Here is a 14,382-nt window from a genome sequence, read left to right as displayed (position 1 = left end):
AGTCAATTTTCAGACTAAAACACAGCTGAATGATATGCAGAAAAACGTTTTGATAGAGGACTGAAAAGGGTTGTACAGATGGCACTGCAGGTACGTCTTACAAAATGAAAAAGGACAACTGACTTTTCTTGCATACAGAGAATTGAACACTTACATTTTTGCTGAAGTTGACATAGACTAGAATCATGCATTTCTATGAAATATTCTTTTCTAACTTGCTACAGAAAAACATAAAACTTAATATTTTTCATTAATACAGTTGCAAATACAAATTATACATAGAATAGCACTTGACTTGCTCTTATTGGCTTGCACTGTATTAGCCCCTTAGCTCATTAATGTCTGTCTTGAAAAATGAAGAACACTAGGACAAGGTTTAATTTCCATTTTTAGAGAGATTTTGAGCAACAGCACTTAAAGGAACTCTTTTTTCTTCTGACAGCTCCAGGATATCAAACTTAGAGTCAATAGAAATATAGAACAATATTTATCCTTCTCTTAAAAGAATACAGTAAGCTATTGGGAGATGACTCAATGATCTCCAGAGGTTCCTTCCAACCCCTACAGTTCTGTGATATGTGTGTGCGTGTGTCTGTGTGTGTGTGTCTGTGAGTTCAGTAAGAATGAATAATCAAGTTTGGAGTTCTATCATTTAAGACAAAAAGATCGCTTAGTTCACAAACTATTAGATGCCCATTTATGTTCTCTGCACAGTGCTAAGCAGAACCAGGTTTTACTGAAGTGATGGAACAGAGATAAAACACAGTCAAGAATTTGTGCCTGTTTTCTTCATTCAGTCTTTTTCAATTCCATTTCAGCGGAGAATACTTGTCACTCACTGTTACCTAAGAGTGTGTATTGACCTCAAACATGTGGTGTGAAAATGATTAATAAATTTTTGCCCATCTAAAGAAGATCAAGTCTCAGGACTACAAACATTGCAAAAATATTTATCTCAGGATGGATTGTCACTTTGTCCCACGATGCACACATTTATTGCCTTTGTTAGATATCAGTTCCATACAGCTAAACCTGCACACGCCTTCTCTTAAAGCATAACTCTGCATTAGGCTGGGGGTACTGGCTGATGAGTGAATGCCACTTGCATGCAGTGATGGCAAATTAATATTTTAATCTGAATTAAAAATCAGAGCCATGCCGTTCACATGGAGAAGAAATGAGAAGACCTTTTTATTATTTTTTTCATAATTTCACATAATTTCCTCTGTTCTCACAAGTGGCTTAGTAGAAGTACTTATCAATATTCACGTACTCCCTTCCAAAAAAGGCAAGGCGTGGAACAAATTGTACTGAAGAAAGCCAGATCAATTACTTGTTTTATATGTTAGTGGGCTGCTTTGACCCAAACCAATGCTGCTATGCCTCAAGAAGAGATTAAAGAATATAAACGACATCCCATACTGCACAGTGAGAGCACAGCAAAGCTTATGCAAGCTCCGTGTTTCTATCTTGTGTGCTTAACAACTCTACACAGGAGGGACTTTTCAACAATACACCATATATGGTAATTTCCCATGGAAAATCTCAAACTTTAAGAGCATTGTGGTCCTTTCAAGAACACTGTTCTAACAGAACTCTTCGCTCGTAGCAAATGACAAATGACAACAACCACCACCAGCATTATTGACCTCAACTGTCATAAAATAACTGCAGGCTGCTTACGTAAATGGATTTGTGTTTTAAACAATCAGATCACGCTAGGCTCTGCCTTCCAGCAAGGACTGCCTGTTTTACCACACCATAATCAATTGCTGAATAAAGATACTACGCACACGACTTGAACTTTGGACCTCCAACAAAAATTATCTGTGGTTTCACCATTCAAATGAAAGGAGAAGAAATCACTGCTTAAACATGTCTTCATTCAAAGGAAATCAGTAACCCTTCCATGTAGCACCAAGAGAATTAAAAACCCACAGAAAACTATTTGCCAGTAAACGGAGTTGGGATCTGCACCTTTAAACTGATGCTTTCAACAATAGCCTGCATCTTCTGCACAGTTGCTTAGAACTGGGTTATTACAGTCCATGTTTACTAACTTTGAGAAATAATCCCTCTCCCTAGATACTCCTTACACCTTTTTGACAGCTGAATGCACTGATCAGATAAGAGAATTCATGCACAACACTCAGGTGCTCAGTGACAAGTGCAATGATAATGAAAAATAACTGCCAAGAGGTTAAGGCGAGAGAGCTTTTCTGCATTTCCAGTATCGTAGGAATTACTTTTCCATGTATACCACAGTAAAGATGGCCATCATCAGCGTTTGCACAAAGTATCCCCTGCTGCGAATTGGATGGGTTTCAGTTTAGAGGGGAGAGGAAATCAAATTATAACGGCATTTCCTATTATAACCCTTATTTCCCTGGATCTAACAGTGAGTATTCGGTGGAGCTTTTTGTCTTTGAAGATATGCTCAAAGATCTAACTTCAAAGTTCCACATAGCAGAGCAGGCTATGCATATTGTTAATAATAAATTCATGTAAGGAAAAATATTCAAAAAAAAAACAAAAAACAAAAAACAAAGACCCTTAAGGTACATGGAATAAAAGCAACTGGATTTCTTAACCCACATGGAAGTGGCACCAAGAATTTCAAAAGCAATGCAGACTTTCTGATTTGAAAATTTAAGACGGATGAACTTGTAAATATAGAAAAAAAAACCACTAAGAACTGAAAAACAACAGAGGAACATCTTTTTAAAGAGGTAAAGCAGCAGTTTCCTAGCTTACAAAACTTATGTTCACACAGTCAGTGGCTGCACTCTACTTAGTTGATAAAATACAGCAACAAGAGTTACGACTTCCATACCCAATCCTAAAAAAAAAAAAAAGCATATTCCACAAATAATAAACAGATGTTTTCTATTTTAATGTTCGATGCTGTAAGGGATAGACATATCAGAATCGATTGAAGAAGCCATCAGAGGAAAATGATTATTTATTGGGGGGGAAAGCAGTTATTTCTACTGAAAGTGTTAAAGCAGTGACAGGTCATTCAAAGTAAAAAAAAAAAACTCAACCTCCCTCATGAATCAACCTTAGTAGCCAGTTCAGTGGCAACCACAGTTACTGCTGACAAATAACTAAGTTGCTGTGAATAATACAAAGTAACCTGTAACTCCATTATTATTTACCGTACCACAAACACGGAAAAAAACAGAAATATAGAGCTCAACAGTGAAGATCAGAGAGGCAGAATATGCTCCTCACCGCTGCAGCAGTGAGCTGTGTGGAAGGCCACGAAACACCTCCTGCAGCTCACAGCAAGTCCTGAAGCCAGGGCAGCAGCTCAGCACATCTGGCCCAGCTAGGGCAGCCAGTGGCACATCTGCCTGAGTATTAGAGAGCACAGCAGTCGCTACAGGAGGGCTGGGTCCCGCAGAGGACTCATTCCTTGAAAGCTGACAGCCTGTGGAAGAGTTACTATAGAGCAAAGGAAAACAAGAAGCAGGGGGTGGCAGAAGGAAGGCACCACACGCACGGTCCCAGCCTCCTGCAAGATTTGTTACCTTGCTGAAGAGATGAGAATGAGCAGAGTTACCATGGGATAAGAACAGGGGGCTGAGATGAGGAATGGGGAGAAGAGTGGTGTTTGAAATTGAACACAGAGGAGGTGGCTTGGTAAAGCAGGCACTTGCTAAATGGATTTTTATTTTCGGTTGTTCTTGTCTTCTCAGTACTGGAATGACTTCAAATTCTATGTTAACTGTCAACAGATCAAATCCAGTCACTGTTTTCTGAGCAAAGACTGCCTGCAACATCCGCTGCAAACTGGACAGCGAGAAACCCACGGTATAACACTTTTAAGTACTTCTTTTCAAAGGGAAAATATACTTGGCATTCACTTAAAAATAAAGCAAATAAACAAAACCACTAATACAAAAATGGTCTGCATCACTCATCGAAGGTTACTAAAATATTAACCTGTTCCTGATTTTTTTTAATTAACATCTGTGCTTATGAAGGTCAAAGAAGATGAGCAAACCATACCCAAAGCAGTCAGCAGGCATCATGCTATACTGATCATGTTTTAGACTGACTGCAGAAATATACTTCACTGCGCGTTTCCAAAATTCTGAACAGAACTCCTAAAATTTACAAGCAAAGTTCTACTGACTTTTTTCCTGAACTTTCTGTGCAACTTCAGCTCCTGCGAGGATCTGAAGAGGCCCTCTACTGAACTACAGTTGTTCTAAGTCAGCTTTGGGTGTATACTGTAACTCTCGTCCTCTCAAGTACGATACAGAGACAGTGAGCCAGCCAGTTCTTCTGACAGAATCAGAATTATTTTTACTGTATATCTTTATGCTGACAGCACTGAAATCTAAACGCCTAATTTATGCGAAGCTTCTCCATTGCTAGACACCACATAACAATTTGACAGTACTCAGTGTTCACTATAGATGTGTAATTTTCGTATAAAAATACTTCCAAATTATATATTTTATACTGTTGGCACAGCATACAGCTCATTTTCTCAAGTGAAAGCTGAATAACTATTATATGCTTGAAAATACTACTTTCCAACATCCCAAACCAAAGCAATATTGGTCAGCCCTATGACACATAAAATTGCTAGACTTTTCAGTTAACTAAAACGTTCTTCTATTTAAGACAAAACAAAACAAACAAACAAAAGAAATTGTGCTCATTAGCTCAAGAAAACACTGAATGCTGCAGATGAAGTACTACCACATTGAGAAGGTCTGTATTTTCTCCTGGATTTGATATGTACCTACACTGTTTTGACTTCACTGCTGCTCTTACAAACAGGCAGTTACATACAAATTGGTGTTCCTAAATTAACTTAGAGGTTATAAATACCCAGCTTTACACTAATCAGATTAAATACCATTAAGCACAGTAGATGAAGCTGTATAGGAACTTCCTCCTTCCTCTCATTCTTCATCCCTCACTTCTTGACTAACCAGTCCTTTCTGATAAAATTTGAAAGTTATCCAATTTTCTCTCTGGAGTATTCTTCAGCAGCCTATCTGAAAACCTATTCTAGAAGAATGAGCTAGTCAAAGCATGATTTGCATTTCAATACTCACAACACTGGAATTTCAAAAGCACTCATGCTGAGTTTGTGGGTTTTGTGCTACTACAGCATTAAAATTTTCATTAACTTCTAACCAGAATCATCTCTTTCCTTACTAGAGAGCAACTTCAAGGGCAATTAACCATCCACCCCTAAAAGGCACAGGCTAGCTTTCCCATATTTACAGTTTCTGAGGTTGGGAGCTCACGAGTACTAAGTCATTTATTTCAGTGGCCTCTTGATGCTGGAAACGGGAACACATACATCTGCTGCTTCACTCCTGGCCAGGAAAGTTCAATCCTGTATGTTATTCTAGCTCTGGTGCCTGTCAGGACTTCTGTGATCCAGTTTAACTCAGCACACCAGCAAAAACTAGATGGACAATTTTTCTTCTGCATTGTTTCCTGCCAGGTTACTTAGCTGCATCGCCTTATGTCTGGCAACAGCCAATCCAACACAAAAGAGCTGCTCTGCTGGCTCACTGCCCTCTCATTCTGCACCAGAGAGGCCTGCTGATTACACTACTGAAGAAGCTCTTCTCGTTGCTAGACAGAAGAACAACTAAACAAGAGTATGCACAGATAAGAATCTAAAAAGTATATATTTACTCTGTGTTTTCTTCTCTTTTATTTGTGTGTGTGTCTCAAAAACCATATAAAACATATTCTGAGAGTGGTAGAAAAGAATAAAAACAAAATGCAGTATTTGGCACACTCAAGTATTTCCACAGGCAGTTATCTACAGAATAAATTCTGCATTAAAGATGTGAGGTGGTACTTTTTCCTAAGCTGAAGACGCGTGCTCCTTTTAAGCTAAAGGGACCGTGATCTTAATGCATTCCAGTTTATGTCACATATTATGTTAGCAGTCGTAAGAATGTAACATTGAATAAGTGACAAAGGACCAAACGCAGCGATATTTACTTAAAATAGTACCTCAGGAATTTACAAACAGTAATTGTAAGCATTACTTACATCTAGGGAATAATCAAGGCAGCTGCTTCTCAAAAACTAAACAAAGAATATTCATTTTAAAAGAGGAGTGTGTTCACTTGATGAACTTACCGATCAGTATTTGCCCCGTCTTCATTGCTGAACTACCCGGCACCAAGCCATGTACTACAAGCTTCTCCTCACTGACTCCTCTGGTGACCTTATCCTTCTTGCCTTGTTTTTCTGCTCTTCTGCTGCTCCACGAAGACTGATGGACAATTCCTACCAAGGCCTCTAGCAGCCTGAGCTGCTCATCTTCTCCAGCGTTCTCCAGCAGTTTTCTGGGATTTACATAAACATAAATATCTTTGTATTTGTGCTGTATTTCACCCATTTTCTGAGTGGAGTGGTGTTTCAGTATGGAAGTTGGACCACCGGAGTGCACGTTACAGCTTGCACTTCCTTTCTTACTAGGATGCTTTGGTAACAGATTCTTCTTCTTTAATATTTTTGTCAACTTCTTCAGTTCATACTTCCTTTCTTTTCGTGATCCCTCTTGAATAACTTCTGCTTCATTTTCACGGAATCTGACATGATTCACTGACGGTATTTCTGGACAAACGGTCTGAAGTAAAGTTTCTTCTTCACTTTCACTCATTTCTAAATAAAACAGTTCCCCATTTTTCTGCACACCATCCAACCATTCAGGTTCAAGGTCACTGGGAAACAAAGAAAAACAATCAGCGATAGCTCTGATGAGAAAGACTGCTCTTTAAGTCACATCTACTTACTTCAAGCAGGGAAGGGATACGGAGAGTACGAGGCAAAAAAAGTATGTAATCTCCTGAATATTAAAAGCTTAATGCTTGAAGTTTGTATAGGGATAGGAACTCTTCCAGGACAAACAATTGCTCTGGGAAGGAAAGGCGTCCCTTTCAAACACCTTCCAGCCACTGCAAAAAGCACTGTTACTAACTTCTGTGGAAGCAAGCAAAGAAAAAAGGGTTTCTTCCGTATCCAAGTTCTAATTAGTAATTACATACATGGGCATGATGGGGCTTAGAGAAAAAATGGCATACTGTTTATTTGCTTGTTCACTCCCATTATTTTTCTCATAGCATATTTAAAAGTTGGACTGTACTGCAACCTCGTTGAAAGACAATAGTGCTTTTAAATCATCTTAAAGTAAAAAAAAAATTAAAAGAAAGAAATCCATATAACACGTCTTAAGACACATTCAAAACAGGACATTTAGATCTGCATCCAAAAATACAAAATACAAGAGTTAAGAGGCACCACTGCTACAGAAAGGGTTCTACCAGCTAGAGTGGATCACTGAGTCACTAGCATCAAGATGCTGCAAAGAAAAGGCAAGGGAACTGCAGGATGGATTAGCAGGGGTGCTGTATGCAAGGCATGAACAGTTCTTGTCCTACTGTAGCAATGGCCATGTGTCAACCACGTCCAGTTTGGGATCATATAGTCTAAAAGAGACATATTAACTGGAACAAGCGCAGAGCTCAGAAACAAATACAAAGTAGTTCATAAACACGCTTTAAATGGGAAATGACTAAAGGAAATCACACTTTTGGCTGGGGAAAAAAAAAAAAGACAATAGCTGAGAAGGCAACAGGACCAACTGTCCACTCCACAGCTTGAAGGTGAACCTCACAGTACAATTACAGGAGCATGAGGATCAGCAACCATTAAAGCAGGGACAGTGATTTAATTTATCAACACATTTCAAGTAAATATTAGAAAGCTTCTCATTTCACACACATTGAAGTTCATTTTAGCAGACTACGTGAAGAACTTGTAAAATACTGTACGTAAAAGATGCTCACAGCCAAGAGTAGCTCCCCTTCCCAGCCCGGGGAGCACCACAGCTGCCCTGAGGACTCCCAGATCTCTCCTACCAACCTGAGACCGTGAGGATAGCAATCAAACAAGGAAAACCTGACCCGAGACATTCGGAATCACATCAGTAGTTGAGTAAAGTAAACTCACATTCGTACATTTTACATTAGAATTTGACCAAATATAGGAAGAAAGTTTTGTTTAGAGATAGTGGGAACACAGCCGATCAAAGAACGCTATGACACCGCACCGCAGCACCTGTAGGAGCTCAGAGGGAGTGTCCGGCTGGGAAAAAAAACATACAAAACGCCCATACAGGTACTGCTCTCTACCTGGAACCGCAGGGACTTAGGGCGGGTAAGGATGCTGCAAGCAGGGACAAGTGTCACGCACTTGGCGTTTAGTCACTGCTTAGCACAAAACGATGCCCCCAACGCTCAGCCCACCCGCAGACTGCGCCGCGCCCCGCCCTTACTCGGAGCCGGCGGACATGGAGGAGCCGTCCGAGCCGCTCTCGCTGCCGCCGTCCGAGCCGCCCTCGCCACAGCCCCGCAGCGGCTCCATGCCCGCGGCCACTCCGCTCGCGCCCTCCCCCGCGGAAGCCATGACTCTCGCGGCCTTCCCGCACGTGACCCGCGCCGCGCCCTCTGATTGGCGGTCCCGCTCGGCGCCATGGAGACAGGGGAAGCGCGTGGCAGCGCCGCGCGGGAGCGTAACGGCCGCTTAGGCCCCGCCTGTGGGGGCCCGGTGAGGGCGGGAAGCGTAAGCGGGGCCTTGAGCTGCAAGGGCCGCTTAGGCTCCGCGGAGTATGAGAGCCTGAGAATCGCCCAGCCTTCCCCGCTGCTCCCTCAGCACCAACATCTGAGTCTCAGCGGTTTTCTGAGCATCTTTCAGTTGTCAGCATCGAAAACCTAACGCAGAATAGGCTGTGTGAACTACACCAAGGCCTCAGCAGCAGCCCCGTAAAAGAGACTCCGGATGGATCCACAGCCCCGGGGTGAGCCCCAGAGCACTGCTTATAATAAAAAACTTGTATGGAGAAAGAAACTTGAATCAAAAACTGATTTTCACCATCAGACCGTTAACAGCAGAATACATCCCATCATCATTTAAAGAAGCACAAGAAGCAAAGGCAACCTCTCCGTAGCTTAGGACAGCAGGTAAGCGAGGGAGACAGGGCAGGGCCGCAAGGCACAGCCCAACCAGCTGCACATTTTGGCACCTGAAAGCAGGCAATACAGCCTACAAACACACAACACAGAGACATTAAAACAAAAGGCCACTTCGCTTTCAGGGTTTTAATTATTCACACACATGAAAAACAAGACCCCTGGCAGCAGTGCAGGCAACTCGCTGCATAGCTGTGTCAGTAAACCTACCAAGACACACATGGAGAATAAGGGAAGGGATGGAGAATAATGGTTGGAACATTTGTAACGTGTTGGATTTAATCTCTGCTCAGTGGGATGCTTGCACAGCCTCAGCAGTGAGGTTTTATAGCACTGGAGTATTTTGCATGAGTTGCAGAATTCTGGTATGAGATTCCTGCGTTTGAAAATGTCTTAGGAAAGCATTTGTTGATCAATGTGATTTCAAGTGAATTAACAGACAGGAATGGTTTGGACTTGCGTCCCAGTGATTCACTTTAACTACAGTACTTAGAAATACCTACATCAAATGTTGCGGCCATTCTGAAATGCCTGTAGAAAACCTTATTTCAAAGTAAACTTACTGTTGTGTGGATGTTCTGAATACATAACTACCCAAAAGAGAAGACAAACATTCCTTACCTAGAGAAAACAAAGAGGCAAGTTTGTTCCAGTGTGATTTTATTCAAGTTAGGACAAGACATGGGAGAGAGAAAGAGTGGAAAGAATTATCCGAGCTGGCAAAAACCACTTTACACAAAGTATATAATTCATGCGTGGTAGACAATTCTTAAAATAAATCAGATCTTTGTTTCCAATTGCCAGAATGCAAGCTATGCCCCAACTTTCATATTTTCTATTGCTTCCAGAAAAACAGGTGGAAAAAATGTTTCAGAAGTACTCAACTTCCCAAACAATTTACTGTGTAAAAACAGAATCGGCATAAACACTGTTTCCCAAAGAGCCTGATGAGTTATGATGCCCTAGAAAGAATATGGCAGGAGTTACAATATTAAAAGAGGTAGATGAGATACACAGACCTGTTCACCCTAATTCCACTGGCATTTGCAAGCACTTCTAACACAGTGAATAGCACACTGAAGTGTTTCTGTTAGAGGGGTTTCTGTCTGTGCTAGGTGGTCCTTTTATTTATGTCAAGTTTCACTAAGTTCAAGAGTTGGTTAATTGTTTCCAGTTGTTTGCTCAATAAGTGAGAGAGACAGGCTCTCCAAGAAGTGGAGGCAGTCTTACACCACTTGCTATTTTACAGTTAAACTTACCATGGAGGAAAGGATGCTGGAAGATTTTAGTTCATAGAGAGAGAAAGTTGGGCAACACTTAAGTATTCCTCTGAAATGAATGTGGGGTTTTGGTGCTGTGGGAACAATTACAAACTGTAAGACTTATCTCACGCAGCAGGGTTTTATTTGAGTGAAGAGGATTTTTCCCACACAATCCTACTTAAGGAAGCTTCCCATCATTTCTTGTGCATAAATATTAGGAAAGGACTTGAAACAGTTTGTCTTCTGGTAGATCCTGTGTGAGACTGACTTCACTGAATTCATGTTCGGGGGTTGAATTGTGGATGTGGCTGTGCTCTGTTCAACACAGAGCTGAAAATAGGAGCAGTGTGATATCTTTGGTATATGGGAGCAAATCACTGCTCTCTTCACCATGAGGGAACTCTGTCTGACACTTAGGAGCACTCAGTTTATGCCTGTGAATTGCCAATGCCCTGTCCAGAAACGACTCTAGGTTCACAGGTTCATAGGTTCATAAGGTTGGAAAGGACCTACAAGATCATCTAGTCCAACCATCCTCCTATCACTATCCCTACCTAACTACTAAATCAAATCCCTTAGCACCTCATCTAAATGCTTCTTGAACAGACTCTGGATCATTAGGTGCTTGTTCTGCCAAGTGCTAGTGTGGGTGAGGTACAACTGACTGTAGTACCACCCGAATGGTGCTCTGAGCCAGGAACACTCTCTGGTGATGGCACCTCACAGTCTTCTGGCTTTTTTTTCCCCCTCCCCTTTCTCCACAGTGCAGGCACTACAAACAGGCCTCAGTAACACCGAAACAGATCGTACTGGTTGCTGCAGGCCTACAGCTCAATCTGTTCTTCATCCAGTCACCATTTTTATTAACATTTTAAGCATTCCTTCGCCTTTCCTAACTTCAAGTTCTCGTTATCGAGAACTAATAAGAAAGACTAAATAACACATTACGGTTTCATCTTTTCCTTCCTACTGGTTTTCAAATCCAGTAATATTTCCAACATGACACTACTGACAACTAGACAGACATAAAATGATTCATTATAGGTAAGACATGATACATTGCAAGCAAACAATACTAAGAGAAAAATATTCTCATCTCTATGTTTTTTAAGGTTAACACCTCCTTTACTCATACATCTGAAGGAAAACAAACCAAATTTCTGGTGGACTGCTAAACAGAGCCTCTTTCAGCTCTTGAGCCCTATTCATCTTCTTATTTCTCCTGTGCACAGCACCAGCAAAAATAGGAGAAAGGAGTGGATTCCTTTTCGTACAAGCTTATTGACAACAGTACAGCTTTCCCCTACACCACTAAAGCCCTTCTCTAAGAGGAGCGAAAAGCACTTTGCATCAGCTTTTCTTAATAAGCAAGATTTTGCTATCACAGTAAGGTTTAACACAAGATTACACGAATAAGACTGTGATTACAAAATCTTCTGTTCACAGCTTTTCTGACATTTTCACACAGCTACGACCCACAGCAAAGTGGTACAAGTTGAACAGGGACACCAGAACGTCATCTTAATTGGGGAATTCACATTTCAAGAGATTACATGGAGAACGAAAGCTACCTTTGTGACCAAAAGAAGTTTTATAGGAAAACTAATCAGATTTCTTTATCAAGCCACTAACAAACTCATTGATAGTACTTCAGATACCACAGGATCCCTGGTACTGCATGGGCAAGCTTTTTGCTTATAGAGCTGCTGCAGAGGGCAGAGTAGGAGCAGGCCAATTCCAGAGCACGCTGTGCGCTGCAATCGGTGCTTCCATCCTTGGGCATTTCAAGCAACTATTCATTCACTTCGGTGCTTTCAGCTGGAGAGAAGCTGAGCTAATAATCAGTTGTCAGTTCCCATAGCAATAGCCCTTTAGAGCTGGCACCGAGAGAGAGCGTGCTTTTTCTTTACAGTAGGAAATAAAACAGGGCCGAGAAAATACTTGAGGAATGGGGCACTTTGCAGACCAGACCCAGCTGTGCTTCTGCTGAGCACTGCTGACCGGGATGGCACTGCCCTCGCACAGCTGGGCACCAAGGAGGTGGCACCGAGCGTGGCTCCCAGAGACCCACAGATGCCCCGCTGGGTAAGGGGTTACCGGTCCGATTTCTTTGTGGCGCAATACCGTGGAGCATAGCACGTTAGGGACGGACAAGCAGGGGATAAAGCAGGCAGTGCTTTTCCTGCACGCTCATGAACGGTTGCCCACCTCAGATTTGCTCACGAGTTTTTGCTTCTCCCTTTGAAGGAGAGCTCCCGGCGCTCACGGAACCGATCCGACACGTGCTGGCTCCCGCAGAGCGGGGGACCCACCTGCCTGGGCGCCCGGAGAAGGCGAGGGCGGACGAGGGCTCGGCCCGTTTGACTTCCTGCCTCGGCAACACAAGGCCGCCGCCTGCCCCTCGCCGGCTCCGAGAGGGGCTGCGCCGAGGGGCCCGCTCCCCGCCACCGCCTCCCGAGTCCGGCGAGGAAGCCGCAAAGCCCCCCGCCGCCGAGCCTGGGAGAGACGGCGCGGCGCCCGCCTCCCGCTCCCGTCCCGCCGCTGACCTGTGCAGCAGAACGCTCTGCACCGAGTCCAGGTCCTCCAGGTTCCTGGTGACGGGCCGCGGAATACTATACCTGCCCGCCCCGAACATCGCACCCGCCCGCGGCCCCCTCATCGCCCGCCTCGCGGCACCGGGGACTGCGGGCGGGCGGCAGCGGGCAGGTGGGAACCCTTCAAGCCGCCCGCCTCCGCCGCCACGCCCGTCCGGCCCCCGAGCCCGCCGTGGGGCGGGGGAAGCGTGGCCCTCGCCCAGAGGCGGGTGCGTTTGGGACGGGCCGCGCCGCTTCCGAGGCGCTGGGACATCCCCACGCCTGCCCCGTCCCCTCCCGGGTCCTCACCCGCGGGCAGCGGCTCACAGAGAACGGGGGTTTGCCGTAGGTTCCGTGGGATCTTTCCAAACTGGCAGCCGTAGGACTCTTTGTCCCAGAGCCTCCTTGATGGGTGAGAAAACCTTTTCTCCCCACTTGTTTTCCCGTTGGTTAAAGTCATTGAATTGTCCAGTTGATTCTCTTTCCTTAGGTATCAGTACTAAAAATATCAATCTCACAAAATCTAATCCAGCCTTTACCCTCACCCTCCCCCCCCCAAAAAAAAAATATATATATATATACACGTATTTAATATGTAAGTGTATACATGTATATATTACAAGCCCTACCAGGGGCGGAGAGAGTTGCAGGGCTCTGTAACCATCTCCTATCTGACACAGTGCACTGGCTGAAAGGAGATGTGTGTCCCCAGTCTTCGACCTTCTTATTTATTATCTATTCAAAGCTATCATCTGTGCTCTCTTTTCCCACATATGGAGAGGTCAGGTTTCTGTGGTGTTTTAGTTGGGCAAGTTTTCCAGATTTCTTCTATAAGCAATTTAAGATCACTAGCTAATGAGATCTTGCAATCAGTTACTGAAAATAGAGGGTTTAGTTTCTCAGTTCTTGTGTCTGAGATAATTATAAGACAAAAGAAGGATCATTATGAGGAGGACAGCTAGTACAATTCAGAATGAGTAACAAGTTGGAAGCCATTGGATGTTTTATCACCCAAATCTGTGGAATTCTGGCTGCTACCTCAAACAGAAGTTTCAGCTTTCTGAATACTTTGCCTTAAAGAGGCAGCGGTGACATCGCAATCTGGAGAGAGCGATTTTAAGACTACCAGGAATCCCTGCATAGGAGTAGGATTCTCTTGGCATCTTTCCTTCTTTATACTTCTTTTTTTAATTTAGTTTTCATTTTTATTTCTTTTTATATCAGCTAAAAATTGTAAGAGAAAGACAACCTCCTCAAAACACTACTCCCTACTGCATTCAAGGGTATGGAAACTATCCACAGCTACATTGCTGTGGCCAAGGTGAGCAACAGCAGTAGTACTGTCCAGGATTTCAGCTGTAAAACCTTTGCCGTGTTGCATAGCACCAGGGCTGTGGTCCTAGGGAAGCAGAGAGCACATCAGAATTTTGGGTCTAAGTAGCAGCTACTAAAGGACCTTTGGATATACATTCTCTATATAATCATAATGTTTCTGCAGCAGAAGAACTTCCTGCAATATCACGT

The 14,382-nt window shown here is 43.2% G+C and overlaps 1 protein-coding gene across 1 annotated transcript in view; it reads right to left on the bottom strand.

Annotated features, from left to right (window-relative positions):
• INTU (inturned planar cell polarity protein) overlaps positions 1 to 12,965 on the bottom strand; it is a 42,167-nt gene extending 29,202 nt beyond the window's left edge. The window contains exons 1-2 of the mRNA XM_065736399.1: positions 12,832 to 12,965; positions 6,130 to 6,716 (exon numbers count right to left, since the gene is read on the bottom strand). Of these exons, the coding sequence (XP_065592471.1) occupies positions 6,130 to 6,716; positions 12,832 to 12,944 (700 nt within the window). The 5' untranslated portion in view covers positions 12,945 to 12,965. The remainder of the gene's footprint in view (positions 1 to 6,129; positions 6,717 to 12,831) is intronic.
• Positions 12,966 to 14,382: the final 1,417 nt, after the last annotated feature.

This window comes from Cyrtonyx montezumae, unplaced genomic scaffold, assembly GCF_038088225.1.
Source record: "Cyrtonyx montezumae isolate F1298 unplaced genomic scaffold, pur_monq_1.0 scaffold_2, whole genome shotgun sequence".
In the NCBI taxonomy this organism is placed as follows: domain Eukaryota; kingdom Metazoa; phylum Chordata; class Aves; order Galliformes; family Odontophoridae; genus Cyrtonyx; species Cyrtonyx montezumae.
Note: the sequence above shows the minus strand (reverse complement) of the source record. Positions and strands in the feature narration are given on the sequence as shown.